This window comes from Pteropus medius, unplaced genomic scaffold (genome assembly GCF_902729225.1).
Source record: "Pteropus medius unplaced genomic scaffold, Ma_sr-lr_union100, whole genome shotgun sequence".
Lineage (NCBI taxonomy): Eukaryota > Metazoa > Chordata > Mammalia > Chiroptera > Pteropodidae > Pteropus > Pteropus medius.
In genome coordinates, this window is record NW_024344371.1 from 7,526,522 (window position 1) to 7,548,066 (window position 21,545).

General features: G+C 32.3%; 2 protein-coding genes across 9 annotated transcripts in view; both read left to right on the forward strand.

The window, feature by feature from the left end:
* Nucleotides 1-19,115, forward strand: part of G2E3 (G2/M-phase specific E3 ubiquitin protein ligase) — a 61,138-nt gene extending 42,023 nt beyond the window's left edge. For all 6 annotated transcript variants that reach the window (XM_039870454.1, XM_039870456.1, XM_039870453.1 and 3 more), the window contains 4 exons: nucleotides 860-1,041; nucleotides 4,502-4,674; nucleotides 13,384-13,574; nucleotides 14,439-19,115. In XM_039870454.1, the coding sequence (XP_039726388.1) occupies nucleotides 860-1,041; nucleotides 4,502-4,674; nucleotides 13,384-13,574; nucleotides 14,439-14,692 (800 nt within the window). In that variant the 3' untranslated portion in view covers nucleotides 14,693-19,115. The remainder of the gene's footprint in view (nucleotides 1-859; nucleotides 1,042-4,501; nucleotides 4,675-13,383; nucleotides 13,575-14,438) is intronic.
* A 698-nt stretch (nucleotides 19,116-19,813) lies between these two features.
* The window catches only part of SCFD1 (sec1 family domain containing 1), an 87,837-nt gene continuing 86,105 nt past the window's right edge, over nucleotides 19,814-21,545 (forward strand). The window contains exons 1-2 of one of the 3 annotated variants that reach the window (XM_039870459.1): nucleotides 19,871-19,944; nucleotides 21,058-21,187. Coding sequence is in view for 1 of the 3 variants with exons in the window: in XM_039870458.1 (XP_039726392.1) it covers nucleotides 19,902-19,944 (43 nt within the window). In the remaining 2 variants the exon portion in view is untranslated. Of the gene's footprint in view, nucleotides 19,945-21,057; nucleotides 21,188-21,545 lie in introns of all 3 variants that reach the window. The other 2 variants (XM_039870458.1, XM_039870460.1) reach the window with 2 other exon arrangements.

Genomic DNA, 21,545 nt, shown 5'->3' on the forward strand with positions numbered 1-21,545 from the left:
TTAATTATGTAGCCTCTTTGGATCTCAGTTTCTTCATCTGTAATATGTGACTACTAATACATAGTTTATAAAGTTACTGTTGAGATTTTATTATTAGTTCAAGTATTGTTAATAAGTCGCTTTGAACAATTTTTAGAAAAAATAAAGGAAATTTTACATGGTATCCTTTTGACTTAATCAGATTAGCTAAAACATTTTAAATGGCAATTTAAAAAATGCTGAAAGCTGTGATCTGTAAGATGGTAAATTTGTGCCATTTTGGAACATAATTTAGCACTATCAACAACCTTTGAACCACTAATAAATACTATATCCTAATCTATACTAATCAAATAATCAAACATAAACACAAGTATGTAAGTAGATATTGATTATAATACTGTATCTCATACAGTTGAATAATAATTTTGCATAATATAAAGTTTATATTATAGTAAGTGGAAAAAAGCAGACGTCAAACTATTTATATACATATTTTTATATATATATATATATATATATATATGTATATGTATATATATACATACAGATACGCCAAAGTGTGTACACTGGTTATTGTGGTAAGATTATAGGTGACTTTTTTGGGGGGGTATTTATATTTTTTAAAGAGTATTTACATTTCGTATTTATATATTTTCTACAATAGGTTATTTATATTCAGGAAAATAGTTTTTGTATATTTTAGATGAATTTATTATATACATAATTATAGCTTCTATGAATTAAGTTATTTTACATTTTATCTAATGCTTAGATTTTTTTGGATTTTTAATTTATTATATATGTATTCATTATACATGATGGTTATTTTATAATAATAAAGGAAGTGTATTTAATGTATTCCTATCTGTATTTACAGCTCTGAAAGAGAATCTTTACTATGAAGCTGGCAAAATGCTTGCCATTTCTTTGGTTCATGGTGGTCCCTCACCTGGTTTCTTTTCTAAAACATTGTTTAACTGCCTTGTTTATGGACCAGAAAATACTGAACCAATTTTAGATGATGTTTCAGACTTTGATGTGGCACAAATTATAATCAGGGTAAGAAATGTACATGTTTATTAAATGTACACTACATTCTTAAGTATATTTGCATATAAATGATAGATATACAAAATAGAAAAATAATACTGTGTGCAGTAGTTAAGGAGTGTCAATATTTCTGTTTACCAGCAAAGTTCATAACCAGTTAAGAGATAGATGTAAAAATCAGAGAGCTAGAGATCAAAGTGCCAGGTTTAATGTTGATCAAACCAGTTGGATAATGTGACTTCAATCTGTGGTCAAAATGTCTTGCTTAACATTCCTCAGAACTACATGGATTTATCTACCCTACCAGGACAATATAAGGCAGGTTCCTTGTAATTACTAGACAGCAGATGAAAGTACACTTTACTGCAGGCAGGTGGATCTGAAGAAAACAAGGACTTAGCTTACCAGTCAGGAAACCTACCCTTCTTCCTACGGGGAGATATGAGTGATAGGCGAATGGAAAGACAGGTTGAATTTCTTCAATATAGAAACAGATAAGGAGATTCACTGTTCCCATCTAAACATAGTTACCAGTTATTGAGCCCTGTACTGTACTGGGTGTGTTAGATGTACAAACTCAATTTAGTTATCAGTTATCATAATGCTGTATGAGATAAGTGTCATTGCCTACATGTTACTGACTTGTAAACTAATTGAGACAACAAAAGCCATTCAACTTTTCTTCCCTTAACCTCCTTCTTTCTTAAGCCTGTCCTATCCATTGTCTCAGGCAGTTAGTTTAATGGTTAAAAGCAAATAAATGCTCAGCAGTCAGATTTTTTGATTGAAATAGCTATAAACTATAAATTGTGTCACTTGGGCAATGAAGTTAGGCTTAATCTTGTTAAGCCTAACTTTATCTTCTCCACTTCCTCTTTTCTATAGATTTCTTAACTTCTTATAGTGAGGCTTCTGTTCCTACCACCACTCTCCCAAGTTAGCTAGTTCATAGATAATATCCAGGGATCTAGATCTTCACAAAGGCCTTTTTTCCCTAATTCCTCATCTCTGACTTCTGTGATCACCATTGTCTTCAAATTCCTCTACTGTTTTCTTAAATATTGTACTTCCTCCTACCTTTGACTGCTATTGTCTTTTCTAATATTTCTTCTTCCTACCCCTAAAACTTAAGTATTTTTCAGTGTTGTCTTAACAATCTTCATATTGTTTGGAGAGCTTCTCATTGATAACCTTTCTGAATGATTTCCAGACCTGTATTTTTGAATCCCTAGACTTTTATATGAAGATAAGATCTGAGTCTTGCTAGCACATTGATCCCAACATGTTTAAGACAGAACTAATTTTTTCCCCAAGAATTTTTTTTTGCCCGATTTTCCTTTTCTTCTCAAGAGATTTCTTATTTATAAGACATTCTGGCGAAGGCGTCATTTTCATTCTTCCACACTCCATCAGTACTGTCAAGTCATCCGTCTCTAAGAGTGACTTATCTTTAGACTTTCCCTTCTTATTTCCAATATGCCCACTATACTAAACTCAAATTATGTCTAGGTGTAAACAATTAGGATATTATTCTAATATTATTATTCAAGATGATTTTTTCAAAACTACAGTTTTGACCACACTGCTTTCTTCCTCAGGAATCCTCATGGCTTTGCCTACTGAACAAAATTCAAGCTCTTCATTATGGAACTTAAGACTTCCAACTCTCCTCACGACTTTACCTATTCCTGTTTCTGTACTCCTATCCAATGTTTGTTCATTTAGTCAACGAATACTATGTACTAGTACTGTTTTATCTCTGAAGATACTTGTGAACCAAAGTCCTTGGCTCCTTGAATTTACATTTTAGAAAGAAGACAGAAGATAAATAAATATATAATATATAATATATAATTGACCCTTGAACAACGCTGGGGTTAGGAGTACCTACCCCTGCCCGGTCAAAAATTTACATATAATTTTTGATTCCCCCAAAACAACTGTAGTTGTCTCTTGATATCTGCAGGGATTGGTTCTAGTCCCGCCCCCAACCTCCTATCTCCTTCCACAGATACCAGAATCTGTGGATGCTCAACTTTCTTTTATAAAATGGCATAGAACAGTGCATACAGTTGGCCCTTCGCATCGCTGATGCAAAACCCATGGATGCAGAGGGCCAGCTGTGCTGAAAAAAATCTGCATGTAAGTGGATCTGCACAGTTCAAACTCGTGTTGTTCAAGGGTCAATTGCACTATTATGTAGTAAAATATAAAAATAAAACTATAAGAAAAGAGATAGATATTGCTTCTGGTATAATAAGTTAGAGCTTAGGATAAGTTGCTATAACCAAGAGACCCAAAAAGACCAGGGCTCAAAAAAATGGCAGATATTTATTTCTCTCTAAAATCTGTTGTCTAGATTGTATTGTAGGGATTGGCAAATTATGGCTGTAGATCAAGTCTGGACTGCTGCCTCTTTTTGTAAATTAAAGTTTTACTGGAAGACAACCACATGCATTTGTTACATATCTGTGACTGTTTTCACACTACAATGGCAGAGTTGAGTAGTTGTGACAGACACCATATGGCCCACAAAGTATAAAATGCTATCTGGCTTTTATGGAAATGACTCCTATTTTAGAGATATTGTTGTGATACATCAAGTCATCCAGGGAATTGGATTCCTTCCTCTCATTGTTGTGTAATCACTTAGGATAGTGTCTTCATCTACATGGCTGAAGCTTGCTCTTAAGGGAGAAAGTAGAAATAGAGTGTAGGGAAATTTGGCACATTTTTCACTCAACATCCCATTGGACAGCTCTTAGTCACATATGGCCACATCTATCTGCAAGGAAAGTTTGGCTTTGTGCCCAGCTAAAACTCAGGGTGGTGGGTTTGGAAGGATGAGACAGCACATACCCAACTATTAGTCTCTGACAGAGTGGGAAGTAGATTTCAGCAGAGATCTGAAATGAATGAGGGAATCGTGAATCTCTGGGAGAAGAGTTTTTTGGAAATAGCAAGAAGAAATAGCAAAGAAGTTTTCATTCTATGAACTATTGACTGCTTCCTATCTTTATCTTTCTCCCTCTGTAACTTTGTTCAAGAGCTAACATATGAAAGTGTCTAGCACATAAGTGGCCATGTATTTCTTTGTTTATGCTATTCCAGGAAATACTCTTTTGATTGTATTTATCAAGTCTCAGCTGATACTCTTTATCTTTCATGAAATCTCAGGTCATCTCTCTTGCCTCTGAGTGCTTTGTAACTGTCCTATGTCAATTATTGCCTTTTTTATAAATAATTTCCTATATTAAAGTGACATATTATACTCTAGATTTCTTGAAGGCAGAAATATACAATGTTTATTAAACTGGATTGTCAGATATTTATTCTAGAAAAATAATTCTTGGTATACTTTCACTCCACTCTGGTGTATTCAAGAATTGAGAATAAAGTAATGTGTCATTTGAAATGTAAATATCATTCACAAATGAAAGGGAAACTGAGTATATTTTCTTTGTTACAGATAAATACTGCAACAAATGTAGCTGACTTAAACTCAGTTATGAATGAATACTATAACTACTTCGAACTTATTGGATGTCTAAGGCTTATAACATCATTAAGTGATAAATATATATTGGCAAAAGACATTCTTGTTTACCATGTAATTAAGAGAGTACAAGCACCTTTTGAGAGGTAAGTTATTTATATGTGAAATATTCTCTCAAATTACAGGTTCAAATTGGTTAATTGTCTTATAATGTGAAATATAGTTGATAAAAACAAATGCTATTTTAAAATAATGCTTTAAAACTAACTTGTTAAGGATGATTTCTGTTCTGACCATTCTGTTTAGAATTGCAAAAATGTATGATGCTTAGGTAGGAAAGTAATTATTATCTCAATTTATAATTATTTTTCTAAATACAAATTATTTTAAAAATTCTTACCACATAAGCTAACTATTTCATCTCTATTCATTTAATAACTATATATTGAGCAACTGTCATCCCATGGGTAAAATAGGTACTGGGCATTCTTTGATGAACAGAGTAGATGTGATTCTTGCTCTTTAGTTTGCAGCACTGGTCTTCAAACTTTTTGTTCTAATAACACTTGAAAGAAGTTTGAAAACATATATATGTCCTCATACTCTTCTATTTTTTAATAATGGAAAATATAAAATAAATATGAAAGTAGGCAGAATGGTACATCATGTAATCATCATCCAGATCTAACAATTATTAATCAACCTGTGGCCAGTCTTGTTAATGTATCCTATCCTTGTTATTATTTTCAGGCAATTACCAGACATGATATTATCTCAAAAATGATCTTTTTTAAAAATTTCAGTAGCATTAACTCACAGATTTAAATATAATTGTGTTTACAACTGTTCAGTTATTATCCTTACTGAAGTTCAAATTGTCTCATCTTTGGCCAGTATAAGCCTTTTTATGTTGTTTCTTTGAGTTTTTTTGATGTTGACCCTTAATGGTCATTAATAACAATCTTTCTATATGGTATGACAACATGTTTCAGTCTCTTTTGTCATTCTGGCTTAAAGAACCTTTGTTTCTTTGAATGGGAAATGGTATTTCAAAACTACAACCTGGACACTAGGGATGCTCATTTTTGCCAGGTTGATCATTGTTTCTAGGTCTTTTTAGTGGACCAAAACTAGGAACTACCGGGATTTTTGGTTTGGTTTGTTTTGATATTTTAAGATAAAATATATCATGAGTTTATACTGACACTTTTAATTCACTACCACAAGGTTTTTAACTTTTTCTTTGTACCATGTTGAGAATCTCAGTTCTCAAAGGCACTGGAGAATTAGATTGTGAAATAATTACTCAATTGACTTAGTCCACATTTTATAAACAATAGTTTCAGAATAACAATACCAACATTATCACCAATAACAATATTATTGAAAACAGGTTTAAATTATTATTTTTTTGTTCTAGGGCCATGTAGTCAAATTACATGTGTTTGAAGTTGTGTTTGAAAGTGATTTGTAATAGTTTTTTTCTGGGTTGTTACACTACTAACTGGTTCCACATTTTTTTCATTTTTTAATTTTTAGTATTAGCGATTTTTATTAAAATTTTTTAAAACGTAAAATATTTGCATGGTTCCAAAGTCAAATCTATAATAAAAGTATACTGAAAGAACTCAGCTCTATGCTAAAATTGTATTCAAAGAAGTATAGTTTTCATTCTTATTGCATCTGCCTTCTACTCCTTATGAAGAAATCATTTTAATGGTTTTTATTGTTTATCCTTCCAATGTGTTTTTAAATGATAGATAAATATATGAGTATATTTGTACTCATTTCTCTTATTAGATAAGATACCATACACTCTTTTTTCTACTTATTGTTTATTTAACAATATATTCTGGAGATCACTCCATGGTAGTAAATAAATATAATCAATCTGTTTTAGAGTTCTACAGAACTCCATTGTCTGATATGTCATTTTTTCAACCAGTTTCCTATTGGTGGACATTTGGGATGTCATGACACTCTTACAAATTAAAATATGACACCATAAACTTAGTTTCAGAGGATATAATTTCCAATATATTTTTAATATTGCATTTTAAAATAACTCAATCTTTTAAATGTAGCCAAATGTCCTCCAACTATAAGACTCTTTAATAAAATTTTCTTATGAATAGAATTACCATTTATAATTATGGTTAATACACAGAATACACAGAATAATCCAATTTAGTATAAATTTTGATGTGGTTATTTTTAAATGATTTAAAATGCATCTCTTAACAAGGTATACACAATACTTTTTTTCCTTAAGATGTATCTACAGATGGATTTTTCTTATTGATAAGTCAGAATTCACCATTGTTTATTTCTCTTATGTTTTGTTTTGTGTTTATAGATACGACTATTCTAGATGTCAGGAAAGGCTTCTCTATCTACATAAGTGGTGTTTAAATTAAAATCAAATGATAAATAGGAGTTTGGCAGATAAGATGAAGAGAACAAGAGAAAAGGCTTAATAATCTCTCCTATGTAAAAGATAAAAAATCATACAGCAAAAACAATCTTCTAATTGTATATGAGCTCATAGCAAAAGAGTTCTACATATGTCAGAAATAACAAGGAAACCAAAAGCCAAATTACCATAACTGTCATGAAATCAAAACCCTCAGTTTCCCCAAACTTGGGTTGACATCCTGCATACACCCCAATCTGAAGCAAAGAAATTAACCAAGTAATTGGTTTTAGGATTCATAGCGCTTGTAGAGTACCAGGCAGAAGCAAATACATAGCAGCTGTGTAGAAAAATGTCTACAGCCTGAGACTAATGGGAATGCTAGAGAAGAGAAATTATAGGAAGAGAAAACACACAACCATCCAAAAAAGCAAGTATTGGGAATAGCACTCAAGTATCTAAATAACAAAAATTGAATGAAATAAAATACTACTACAGTGATTTAAAAGAGAAGACAATTGGGGGGGGGGGGACAGAAAATAAATCAAATAATACTTCTCCATTAAAAAATGGTCACAGACTTCAGTTCTGGATAACATGGAATCGACACACTTCTCTCTATTCCTCCTGCTAAATTAGATTAAAAACTCTGGATATTATGTATAAAACAAACATAAGACTGAAAGGTGAAGAGGTAAAAGCAGACTAGCTGGGGATCTCAAGACCCAAGGAGCAACACAGCTGAACAGAAGAAATCTAGACATTCTCATATGAAGCAAAACAAAGAAAATTTGTCACTGGCAGACCTACTACCCTAAAAGAATGCCTATAGGAATCTTTTGAAGCAAAAAGAAATTATTAAGGTTGGAATCTTGGAACATCAGGAAGGAAGAAAAAATTAAAAGAATAAAAGCATGTTTCTTTCGCTTGCATTTTCTAAATTATGTTTTGATATTTGAGGCAAAAATTATAACATTTCATAATGTTCACAATGTATGTAGAAGAAATATTTAGGAAAATACGTTATAAACGGAAAGACAGACTTAAAGGGAAGTAAGGCTTATATAATTTTGACACTAGTCGACTGTTGTATTTTTTTAAAACTACAACGAGATACACTCAACAGCACTATAGATAAAAATAGAATCTGAAGAATTCAAGTAACTCACAAGAGGACAAGAAAAAGGAAACAAAAATCATGGAACTAAAAAAATAGGTAATTGTTAAGTGCTAGGCAGTTGAAAAGAAAACTAGTGATCTGAAAGAGGAATAAGGATATTCATAACAGAAAAAAAGATTGAAAACAAGAGGTGTCATGAAAGATGAAGAGCACACACACATATATTTAACTAAACAAGATGGAGGCAGGGCAATATTATAGAAAATGCTGCTTGAATAGTTCCTCAGGTTCATGGGGCTTGATGAGCCAAAGTAGTGTGCTTTGTGCTAAAACTGCATTCTGAGAAAAAATACGTTGTAAAAATGAAGTGTCAGTTATACTGAAGCAGTGTTTTTAGTAATGTCAACAATGAAAATAGCTATGGTAATAACTTCACAGAACTAGTTACATTATCATTCAAGAGTGAGGAGGAATAAAAGACATTGTGGGATGTTTACTTCTAAAGGTTTAATAAAATATATACTTAAGAAGGAAATTGAATCCAGAAGGGAAAAGTAAAATTCAAGAAGCAGCAGTGCGCACAGAAATGGGAAAAACCTGAATAAATAAAAATAAGCATTGGCCATTAATAAAACAACTAAATTTGGGTAAGAAATGGTTAAAATAATTAAAATGTTAGAGAAAAATTAATGTGTGTTATTGGATTTATTGTTTTAAGGGACTTGCATTTTGAGGTAATACTGGGAAAGCATTAATTAGCTCTAGCTTGTTAAATCAGGTATATATCTTCTAAGAGAAAATTCTAAAATAACAGAATTAGAGTCTGTAATTTCCAATTTGGTAGGGATCAGAGAAGAAATAAAACATTTAATCTTATAATATACAGGAAATAGGCATAAAAGCAAGCATACACATTCAGAGAAAGCACACTATAAAGTAGAAAAATGATCTAAATAGATTGATTATAATAGATGTTAATAGCTTAAACTCTTGTATTAAAAGAAATTGCATTTTAAATAAATGACTTTAAAGGAAAATAAAAAATTAATGAGATTCTAATTCTCTTTTTAAAAATCTTGTCCTTAAATGATCGTAATAATAGTATTAAAAAGAACAGATTCTTTAGGAACATTAAACAGTCTTGAATCTATTTATACCTAACAACATAGCCTCAAAATATGTAAAGCAACAACTGACAGAATAACCCTGAGAAATTGTTAATTATGCTGTAATAGCGAGATATCTTAAACATAGGTCTCTTAGGAGTTAATAGTTTAATCACAAATAATTAGGGTCTAAAATAGCACTGAATAAAAGTATCACTTTTGAAGAGGGTTTATAAAAAGAATTAAGGCAAATACAACATTAAAAATTCTTTAGTGTATCCTGCTAATAGATCAAAGGAGAAAAAATATACAATCATACAATTTTAGATAGAAAAAAAGCATTTGGTACATTTAAACATTTATACATAATTTTAAACTAACAATTTGAAGTGCCATTATAAAGAATATCTTCTAAACATTTAGCAAACATTATCTCTAATGGTGAAATGTTACAGGCATTCCGCTTAAGGCCATGACAAGTCTAGGATACACATAATTACCCCTTTCCATTGCCACAATATGCTGGAGGTCCTAGCAGAGCAACAGAGAGAAATTGGTAAAGACAACTGATTGTATAGGATGGAACTAAAATTTTAGGTAGCATAGGAAGAGTGAGGACTGTTAAGAGCTTTAAGTGCTATAGGTCTTTGTATTCTTCAGGAAGAAGGTAAATACAGTAGTCCCCTCCACCCCATTCACAGTTTTGCTTTCCTCAGTTTCAGTTACTCTTGGTCAACAGCGGTCCGAAAATATTAAATGGAAAAATTCCAGAAATCATAAGTTTTAAATTGCACATAGTTTTGAGTAGAATGATGAAATTTCGCACTGCCTGAGATGTGAATCATCCCTTTGTCCAGTGTAACTACACTATGTATACTACCTACCTGTTAGTAGCCATCTTGGTTTTCAGATGGACTGTCAATAGTATTGCAGTGCTTGTGTTCAGGTAAATAACCCTCACTTTACTTAATGGCCTCAAAGTGCAAGAGTAATGATGCTGGCAATTTTGATATGCGCAGAAGAAGCTATAAAGTGCTTCCTTTAAGTGGAAAAGTGAATGTTCTTGATCTTAATAAGGAATAAACAGAAATCATGGTGAGATTGCTAAGATCTACAGTAAAAATGAATCTTCTGTGAAATTGTGAAGAAGTTTTGCTATCACACTTCAAACTGCAAAAGTTACAGCCATGGTGCATGAAAACTACTTAACTAAGATTAAATTTGTGCGTGGAAGACATGAACAGAAAACGTGTTCTGATTGACGGCAACATGTTACACCACAAAGCATTGAGTCTATACGAAGACTTTAAGCAAGGATCTCCTGAAACAAGTAACACCGAGCCATTTACTGCAAGTAAGGGATGGATACACAGATTCAGGAATAGATTTGGACTGAAAAATATAAAAATTACTGGAGAGGCTGTGTCTGCCTATGAAGAAACTGCTGCCACATTTCCAGCAGAGTTGAAGTTGACTAGTAAGGAGAAAGGTATTTATGTATAGGAAAAAACATAGTATGTATAAGGTTCAATACTATCCACAGTTTCAGGCTTCTGTTGGCGATCTTGGAACATATCCCCAGAGGATAAGGGGGAACTGCTGTACATTGATTCACTTTAGATTTTAAATATGCCTATTAAAATCTTGAGAAGCTACTATTTAAAAAATAATTAGTATAACTTAAAATAGAAGGATATTGGAATTTTAAAAAATAAATACAAAAAGCAGGAAGGAATAAAAAAAAACTTTTTGAAGGCAGTATAGTTGCCCAAAATAAAGTGATAGAAATAGTTTCCAAATATATAAATTACAATAAGTGAAAATAACTCTCAAAGAAGCAAGTTGCAGAAAAATAAATATACAGTATGGTACCAATCATAGAAAGTTTCAAAACAATCACAGCAATTCTAGTTATTTTCTAGGGGTACATATATATAGTGAAACTAAAATGAAATGCAGGCTAAAGTAAAAGTTTCAGGATAGTAGTTAAATAACAATTTCAAATAGTTTTGTTTGTAAAGGGAGAGAAGGAAGAGTGATGGGTGGGTAGGATTTAGTTGAGTAAATATTTCTTAAAAAATAATCTGAGCAAGCATAACAAAACGTTAAGTATCTCTTTAAATCTAGTGACAGTTGTGATTTTGTTATTTCCTGAATTTTTATGTAAGCTTGAAATATTTCATAATTAAAAGTAAAATTTTAAGGATGAACTTAAGTTTGGCTAAAATGTGCTTCAAAGGTAAGCTGAAGGTAAAAGTTAAAGGCAAGAAAGAAAAGCAAGGATGGGATAATGGAGGGCCCTGGAAGCCATGTTAAAGAGTTTGGATTTCGTTTCATGGACAAGAGTGTGTGTCAATTTCCTTTGGCTGCTGTAAAAAAAAATATCACAAACTGAGTGGCTTAAAACAGCAGAAATTTATTCTCCCACAGTTTTGGAGGCTCAAAGTCCAAAATCCAGGTATCGGCAAGGCTATACTCTTTCTGAAAGTTTAGGAGGACAGTCTGTTCTTTGCTTCTTCAGCTTCTGAAAGTTCCTGTCAGTACTTGGCTTGTGGTTGGATAACTCACATTCTCTAAATCTATATCACATGGCCTTTTCCTCTCTGTGTGTCTCTTGTAAAGACACTCGTCATTGGATTTATAGCCGGCCCAGGTAATCTCGATAGGATATCTCAAGATCTTTAATTATATCTGCTTAGGCCATTTTTCTAAATAAGGTAACATTCATAGGTTTTAGAGAATAGGATGTGGACATATCTTTTGGGAGATATCCATTCAGCCTACTTCAGGATGAATGACAGTATTGGGATTTATTTCTGGCACATACCTGTGGCTATAGCATGGAAATTGAACTTTGAAATGAACATATCTGGTACAACAGTTCCTCTGCAAGTAGTTTGTAATACAGTGGTAATGGGTATATGGAGAAATGGGCAGGTATAAGAAATTTCAGAGAGGAGGATTCATAGGACTTGGTAATTGAGAAGGGTTAAAGATGACTTTCAGATTTAACTGTACTAATTTGACAGATAATGGAGGCATTTACTGTCACTTATGGTTCAGATTTTGGTAGTAAGAAATAGCTTTCTTTTGGACGTAATAAGTTTGGGTGCTTGGCGTACATGGTACCGAGTAGTCTGTTGGATATATTTCTGGGCTGGAGATAACATACATCTGCTAAATAAAGCCATGGAGAAATTGGCATTGTTAGAGATTCATGAGGGAAAAAACAGCAATATTTTAGGTAAAGAAATAAGAAGCTTTTTGTAAGAGATTGAAAGATCTGTCTAGAGGAAAAAGGGGAAACCAGGAGACTGGTGCCGTAGAAAAGAATATTCATGAACTTCTTAAGGGCAGTTTTTCCTGATATGTAGACGAGTGGAGGAAAAGTGAATAGGAAATTAAGAAATGGAGACAATGAATGTAGATAAACCATTCAAGTAGATTCTCGCAAAGGAAAACAGATGGAATTGAGTGAATTTTTTTCCTTTTTCAAGGATGGGAAAAACGAGCACATTTACATGCTCTTGAGGAAGAGCCAATAGAAAGGAAGGTGAATCAGTGTGTAGGGTACCTGGAGAGGTGGGTAGGGAGTCCAGAACCACAGGCAGGGCTTAGTCTGATAGGCAAAAATGGTACCTTCCTCCCTTTGCTTACTAGCGAGATAGTGCCTTTAAAAACAATTCATTTGTTATTTGTAATTTGTTAATTATGCATTCATAGTTTGTTCATTTCCTATTGGATTGTTCTTTATAAAAATGATTTGCATTTTTGTACATTACATTAGTTTTCTGCTATGTATATAAAATATATTTTCTCACTGTTTTATCTTTGTTAATTTCTTTTTAGCAATACATAATGTTTAAATTTTTATGTGGCTAGGGTTTATCACTCTTTGCAATCTCTAAGAAACTTCATTTTTATACTAACTAGCTTTGAAATGTAAAATACTTCAGATGTCGTCTTTTTTCCTCTTAATAAAAATTATTGGCTTAATTTTAAAACTAAAGCAAAATGTCACCATATAAAACAGTCTTCATATTAATATATTTGCTTATTACTGATTTGAAAGTATATCATGTATAGTATACCCATATTTTTATCTTTTTCCTCATATCTATGTATATATGGTAGTAAATTAGCTAGAAATGTTAATTCCCTATTGTAATACCAAACACATGTATAAATGTTGGCTCATTACTTTTCTTCTCTTAAGTTTTAAGCAGGGTCTGAAAACTCTTGGTGTTTTGGAGAAAATTGAGACTTATCCGGAAGCGTTTTATGGCATCTTTTGTCATAAACCTGAGAATCTTTCCGCAAAAATCCTTAGTGATCTTTTTACAGTACACACATTACCTGATGCACAAGCTTTGGGGTTTTGGAACAGTTATGTACAGGCCGTTGAGGGTATGTGAATGTTTTGTTTTTAGCTAACTCTGTTAGAATGTTTATTTCAGGATATTAGTTTATTTGAGTTTTGCTTTTTGATAATAAGACTTTTCGACTGTTAATTCCATATTTACAAAACATTTCAAACAAGTTTATATGACTGAGTTGAAAGTGATGAGGAAGCTTTACAGAGTAAAGTTATATTTTGCAATTTGTTTTCCTCTAGATAATTTGAGGTTTTGAAAGGCATCCTTCCTAGGAATTTTAAATATATGAGTGATTAACACTGCATTAAATATCTGAAAGCTAATTGTTTATTTCCTCTCTTTCAAATTTAAGTTAAATTGAATTATTCTTTGTCCATTGGTTAGGGCTATGATAATGATATTCATCATTGAGCATTAGCAATGTAAAATAATTTTGTTTAATAGAGTGAGAAAAATTTAACTTTTAGTTTAATTTTAACTAGGTTGTTTTACACCATTTATTTTTTCTCTGCATTTGTTGAACTAGTTTGTCAAATAGTGATGATCTAGAAGTTCTTTAAAATTGTTTTTAGTATCATATCCCAAAAAGATGGAGTTTCAAAACCTACTGAACCTCTTGGACTCTGTGATAATTTCATATTAGAGAAAGCATTAAAATATACAGTGAGTAGTTCAACTAAATGATCTTGTGAGTCCTACTTTGAGATTCAAATAAATATTTGTTGAGTATACTGTTTTCCTTACATACTACATTTGACTTAGTGATTTAGTTTGCCCAAAATAAATATGAGAGTCTCTGCTTTTCAACACTCCAGGCTAGTTGGAGATGAGTCTATGATAGCAGCAATAGATAATGAATTTATTTTTCTTTTTCTCCTTTTGATAAACTTTTTAGATGGTAAAACTGTAACAACAATGGAAGATATTCTTATTTTTGCAACTGGTTGCAATTCTATTCCACCTGCTGGATTTAAACCTACTCCTTCAATTGAGTGCCTTCATGTGGATTTTCCTGTTGGAAACAAATGTAATAACTGTTTAGCTCTTCCAATCACCAATACATATAAAGAATTTCAAGAAAAAATGGACTTTTCCATAAGAAACACTCTAAGACTAGAAAAAGAAGAAAGTTCTCACATTGAACACTAAGATGTTTTGAACAAAGACATCCTTCTTTAAAAGCTGCTCTTGATACTTTTTGTTTCAGAAATCTGTCCATCATCACTTTTGAACAAACTTGTCAGCTTCTTGGGCCAATAAAATTTATGATGTGAACATAAAAGAATGTTTTGGCCATTTAAGCTAAAAATTTTTTGTTAAGGTGTACCAGTGAAAGTTGATGTTTTTCTATTAATATACATGCTTCATAAACTTCAATATAAATACTTTTAGAATGGCTGTACAGACTTCAAGTATAGTAGCATGGTATATATAAGACAAAACGTATACTCGCTGTTTTTGTAAATCTGGATTAGTATTAGGATGCCACAATTATTTCTCTAGCTTTATGCAATTTCCAAATTATTATTTTAAAGTATTAAATAGAAAAGCTAATTGATAAATCCTGTTATATAAATCAAAGACATATATTCTGGGGTATGGGTTATATGTATCCTTTTCTAGGATGGCATGAAATTCGTTGTTAAAAGTGTTTCTAGATTACTGATTTATATTAAAATAGACGTACACTGCAATTAGATTATGCCTAATGGGAAGTATTACATAAAAATTTATTACATAAATTGCACAAATATTCTACAATCTATGGACATTCCATAGTCTTAAAAACACTTTTGAGGTGGATAAAATATAGTTGAAAATACCTAAAAGTGTCTTCTTTAAAGCCTTGGCTTTAATCATAGGATTTTTTCTTTTCGGTATTAAATCACATTATGTCTGATCCATAATTATTTTAGGTATCTGATATCTATGAGTTGCCATGTGATAGGTTTGGCTATGTGACAGTTATTTATTATTGAGATGGTTGTAAGATAGGTAAGCTGGCACCATTGCATTATATAGTTATCTTCTTTGCTCTTGAAAGGTATCTGTTATGATATAGGCAATGTCGAAACATGTAAGAAAGAAATACAAATAGAATGAAAAACCCACTCTGATTTCACCATGCAGAATTTACTGTGTTTCTGTGTATTTTTCTATAAACTTGTTTCCTTTTTTAACTTTATTAATGTTACTATAAGTTAAAGAATACCTAAAAGTAACAAGAAACCACATAATAACAATTTAAAGGTATATAGTCCCATAGTCACACCCCCAGTTTATACGCTTGCAAAAGAAGAAATGAGAAAAGTCTAATATCCCTAATCTATTAGCAAATATAAATGGGTTTTCTACCAAAGTAAATCATATGAGAAGCTAATTGCTTGGTCATAACCACATTTTTCTTGATACAAATGCAGGTATCAGCTATCATAATCTCATTCTTCCCAAGAAACATCCTTAAGTTATTGATATTTTTAAAGAAAACAACATAATTGATTTGGTACTGGCAATATATCTCAATTTCAAGGGCAAACTAAGACATAATCCTAGTGTTTTCTTTTACTAACAGACTCAGCAAATAAAAGTTTCACTTTCATTTGAAGTTTTTAAGAATATTAAGCAAGGGATTCCTTTGTCTTGTGTTGAATTTAGATTATTGAAAGTAATTAAAGGGCCTGTAATACAAACCTCAAACTTGCCATATACCTTTTATTCCAAATATGTTGATAAATTGGATATTTTATTTCTTAACCTATCTAGTTTTTATAAAATTTAAAAAGCCATTAAACCAATCCAAACCACAAAAGCTAATTTAAGCTATGTTGTGGCTATTTGTAGTTTTTATTAATTTCCTTACAGTGGTTAAATAAAGCTGATGAGCACTCACTCACTTTTTGGGTGGGGAGGGATGGGACGGAGGCGTCATGTTTGGTTTGGCTATAATTAAAAACAGTATTTCAGTTCCTCTTTTCACTTATTTTATGGGTAGACAGGGCCTTAGGGATTAGGTGGTATAAATAATAATTTAAGATATTCATGTTTTAAAGTGAAGCATAAATATTCATATCAAAAAATATTTTCTGGTTTTAATGATGTTGCATTAGTATGATTTTTTGAGATTAATCTGTATTGTCAGGACACATCAGAGAAACCTGTAGGTTATTTATTTTCTGCAGTGTTACTATGTCAAATGGTATTGTGATTGTTCTTTTTCTTTTCATTGTTATAGCCAGTGCACAATTCTTAGTGATGCTTATTTTAAAAAGGAATCATGCTATAAACCTTTATAAATGGGTATATGTATTTCTTAAATATTTCAATCCTCTGAATGCCGTATGTTTCAAGCTTGTTTTTTATTGCTCTCAGTATCAAGAAAAACCTGAAATTTGCCTATCATGCATCTACTGTTAATGGTGTTTAGTTAGTTTTATATTGTTTTTAAGTAGTTTTTAAACTTTTTGGAGTGTGAAGTTCATCTGAAAGCCTATTATAATTCTCTGCTATTCTTATAGTTGGCTGTTTTAATATTTAAGGTAAAGATTCTTAAAATAGCATCAGAAAGTAGCTTATGATTTTATATTTTGTCATATTTAATTTCTATATTATGAATAAGCCATTTTTGTTTGGGTCAAGTAAAAAGCCTTCATTTGATTACTAACCTGAGAAATCACTTTGGTCTCTACTTTATACCAAAACTTTTTATAATTTTTTCCCCTAATTGTATGGAAGCTAGTGGAACTTTTGTACTCAATGCTAAATGCTAAGTAGAGTATCATACATAAGTTTTCTCAGTGACTTCTTTTAGCATTGTCATTATAAGAAAATGATTAGAACAAGATTCTATTTATAAATATGTGATCTTTATATGGTGATTATCACATTTCATTGTTATTTTTATAATAAGCTATTAAACTTGTTTTATGCTTCAAGTAATGCAATATAAAGCATAAGAACACATTGAATGATGGATTACCCAAATGTGTATTACATGTAGTTTAGGAATATTTGGATTGCTTTTAAGAGACCCAGTTTTCAAGTTCTCATTTTGACTTATCTTTTTCAGTTGCCAAACATATTCCAATACCTACTGTATTGTGCTAGGTGATAGTTTATATGTCAGCATATTTCCTCCCTTTTTTAAAGACATCAGATGTAGCCAAAAAAAAATGACACTTATAATGAAGTTTTCTAAATAAATGTTTATGCTACTAAATGCAAAGTGCTTATATAAGTATCCTACAAGTAACTTGTTAGGATTTAAAAGAGTTAAGGTTCTGACAGTATTAAATAGATACAAGATCCTTTCCTCTCTACTTCTGAGAGATCCTATAAACAGCTGTTGGTTAACACCTAGGAACCTCTCTTGAATGAGCTGTTCTCAGGTATTCTGTGTTAAAATTATCTATCCCTCAATGTAAAATAATAGTTTGCCAGAATAAATTATTTAAGCCAAAAATCTGCATATGTAATCAATTAAAAGAGTAGAATAAATTAACTGACACTCTGAAGCCACAGTTTGTTTTGATCATTTTTGATTCTAATAATCAAATATAACAAATACCTTAGTCTCAGCCTTACAGACTGTCTACTGCCACTGTTTTTCTGTGGGGCATATTTCCTATACATTTATTGCCCACACTATGTGCACTCCTTCGTCAGGGCAGTTTTTATTTCATATGTATATACCGTATATATATGTTAATCATTTTCTTAGCATTTTAATATGACTCATATAGTCTTAGGAAGAAGTCTGTTGGAGTTGAAATGTTTAGATGATAGATTTGCATTTGGAAGTAGAAGTATCCAAATAAACAACATTTGGTTCTCAGATGTTGGAAGGTGAGAAAGTATATATTTTATATTCCATGGAGACAAAAATGAAGTTGAATCTTCTCATAGGGCAGGAACTGTCATTTCTGTTTAATTACAACACAGCTAGATCATTGGTGATTCCTTCACAATATTGGTTGGTGAAAGCACTGAGTAAAACAGTATTCCAGTTAATTTCTTAGTGAATAAGCTATAAAAATGAGAGGTAATGCAATTCTTAAAGATTGTAGGTTCATAACCTTTACAACCTCTCCCTACTGCTCCCAGCCCCTGGTAACTTTTCTGTTTCCATGAGTTAAAATTTTTAAGATTCCCCATATAAATCATTGCAGTAAGACTTTCAGCTTTAAGATGAATAAGGGCCGAGGATCTAGTATATAACGTGGTGACTGTAGGTCTGAGGATCTAATATATAACAATTGCATTATATAATTGAAATTTGCTGAGAGAACTTAAATGTTCATATGTGTATGGTGATGGATGTGATAACTAGATGGGGGAATCTTCACAATGTGTATGTGTATATGTATATATATATAATCACAATGTACATTTTAAATATCTTACAATTTTTATGTATATCTTACAAATTTATATAACTTGTCAACTGTACCTCCAGAAAGCTGAAAAATAAAAATTACACAAGAATGTAGATTCACTTCTAGGGTATTTCCTAATGGTGTTAAAAATAAGATCATCTGTCTCGTTTCATAAAAATAAATGACTTTTGTGAAATAGAGAAATTGGTGTTTTACAGAATTGTGGTTTTTGTATAATTGTTAGGATAACTTTTAACTGACTTCTCATAAATTTGAAAGTTGTTTTCAAAGCAGGTTTTGAGGCAAAGGGTCTATATCATTTCAGAATTTGGTGCATCTTCAGAATGTACACACTCAACTGCGAATGCAGTATCATCAGTGAACTCGAACATATGGTAAATGAGTTGTCACTGTGAATCTCTATTATGGACATCCAATAAAAATCTACGGATTAAATTAGGAATCAGTATTGGATACATTTTGTCATCACATGGCTTCAAGTGTACATTAAAGCACCACCCCTACCATTTACCCCCTCTCCCCCAAAGTAATGGTTTCTGTTTTTACAGTTACCAAAGGGACGAAAGTGGAAAAATAAGTTTGTCATTGTGCACCCTTAAACCCCTAAGTATTTTTACCAGTTTAGAGATCTGTAAAGGACCAAACAGTTCAGTATTATGTTAATTCTATACCATGCTCATACCTACCCTAAGAGCTCAGTTTAAAGCAGCTACCATTTGGGACGCTGTGGCTTAATGAAATAGGAAAAAAAGTTGTATTTCGCAGCTGAAACACACTAACCCACAGTAGGTCTCCGAGATCTGTGGGGAGTTAAGGTGGGAGGGTCGCCCTGGAGGAGGCGGGGTCCAGCCTAAAAGAACTTCCTTTGGCCCCGCCCCTCCGTGCTTTGCTTCCGGGGCGGTTGCGGCTGCCACGTCATCTTTGGGCTCTGCCGGCCAGCCGGGCAGTGGACGGTGGGAGCCAAGATGGCGGCGCCTGCAGCAGCTAGTATTCGAGAGAGACAAACAGGTACCGATTTACTTATAACCATCTCCCTACGGTTATGTGCCTGCCGTGGGTACGTCCTTTTCCTATGCTTGTCACCCTCTTTCAGTCGCGGTGCGTACAGCCGAGAGACGGACCTCCAGGAGTTTAATCCAGTTCCTGGAGCATCGAAAGCTCATCCCCCTTTGAGTTTTTAGGGAAGAGATGCCATTGACTTAAGAACTCAGTCCCCTCGTTACTGGTGCAGGAGAAGGGGCTTCGGGTTGCTGTGGTCCTGCCCTTTTCTTTTTACAACTGGGCCTCAAAAAGCCATCACCACAAGATCTGGCAGATGACATTTTTTCCCTCTGTTGCCATCTATGAGGTCTCGGGGCTTGTTTCTGTACATGGTTCAACCCTCTCTCAGTTTAAATGTTAAAAGAGTTTCATTTTCTGGCACTTTCACCGCAGTTACAAAATTTAAGTATTTTCAGAGCAGTGTAACGTTCAACCATTTTTCTCCTTTGGACCAGTATTTTGGGGCTACCTGAAGAGAAATGCCTGGTGATAAAGAAGATTACCTTCTTTAGCCTGCTGGAATAGGATTGAAGAATGTCAAAACAAATGAATTAATTAATAGTTTTCCCATTTTAGCTGTTTGACAAATTAGTGTTTTAAAACTACATATTTCATCTTCAGTAGAGCATAGTTATATAACTTCCATTTAGACAGTGAAATGTAGTAAAAAAAAAAATACATATTTGTTCCCTTGAGCTTTGATATTTTTTCCATCTTAGGTATTTTTAGTTTTGCCTTATTTTTTTGTAAACTTCTGATGACAACTGCATTACACCTGTTAGCTATAAACTAATGATTTACACCTGTTAGCTAATTGTCTTGAAAGTTGGCACGAAGTTCATTCTGAGGAGCTAATAGAAATAAGCCATCAAGAATGTGCATACTTGGAAATTATGTCTCTTGTGATTATGTTCTTTTTGCATATAAATCTTCTAGGAAAATAATTGATTACAATTAATATAAACTACAGAAGGGATTCTGATTGTGCTTTATTCCTTTGGAATTCAAAGAAAAAATGAGCAGATTTCAATCTAATAATGACACAGTATATACTGAGTTGTGTTTTGCTTTTCCCAATAGGTAATTTAGTATATTCTATCAGATGAAGTCAAGCATAACTTACATGAAATATATGAAAGTCCAAATAAGATTTGAGGAATATCTGCCATTCATTTTATCAGTGCAAATAGAAGCCCCACTTGTCTTTGAGGTATGGTTCTCACAGCTTAATGAAGCTCAGTGAATTAGATATTAAAATACTAAAATAAAGAAAATAAGATGTGAAGAAAGACTCTGTACCAGTACAAAGTTGCTTTTTGAAAAATTAAATTTGGTAGTAATTTTTATATGCAGACACTTTGTAGAATTTAAACTTATAGCATAATTTCGATTTCTATGGAAATAAACTTCATTATAGCAAGATTTCACTTTACTAGATAGGTTATGCCAGATTAATCCATCAGCTTAGTACTCTTGTTGAATTCTGTCTTATTTCCAGAGAAAGGTTAACCCCTTTATAATAGCAGAAGTAAACACTTCCTTGATGCCTTTTGAGAATGTTGCTGCTA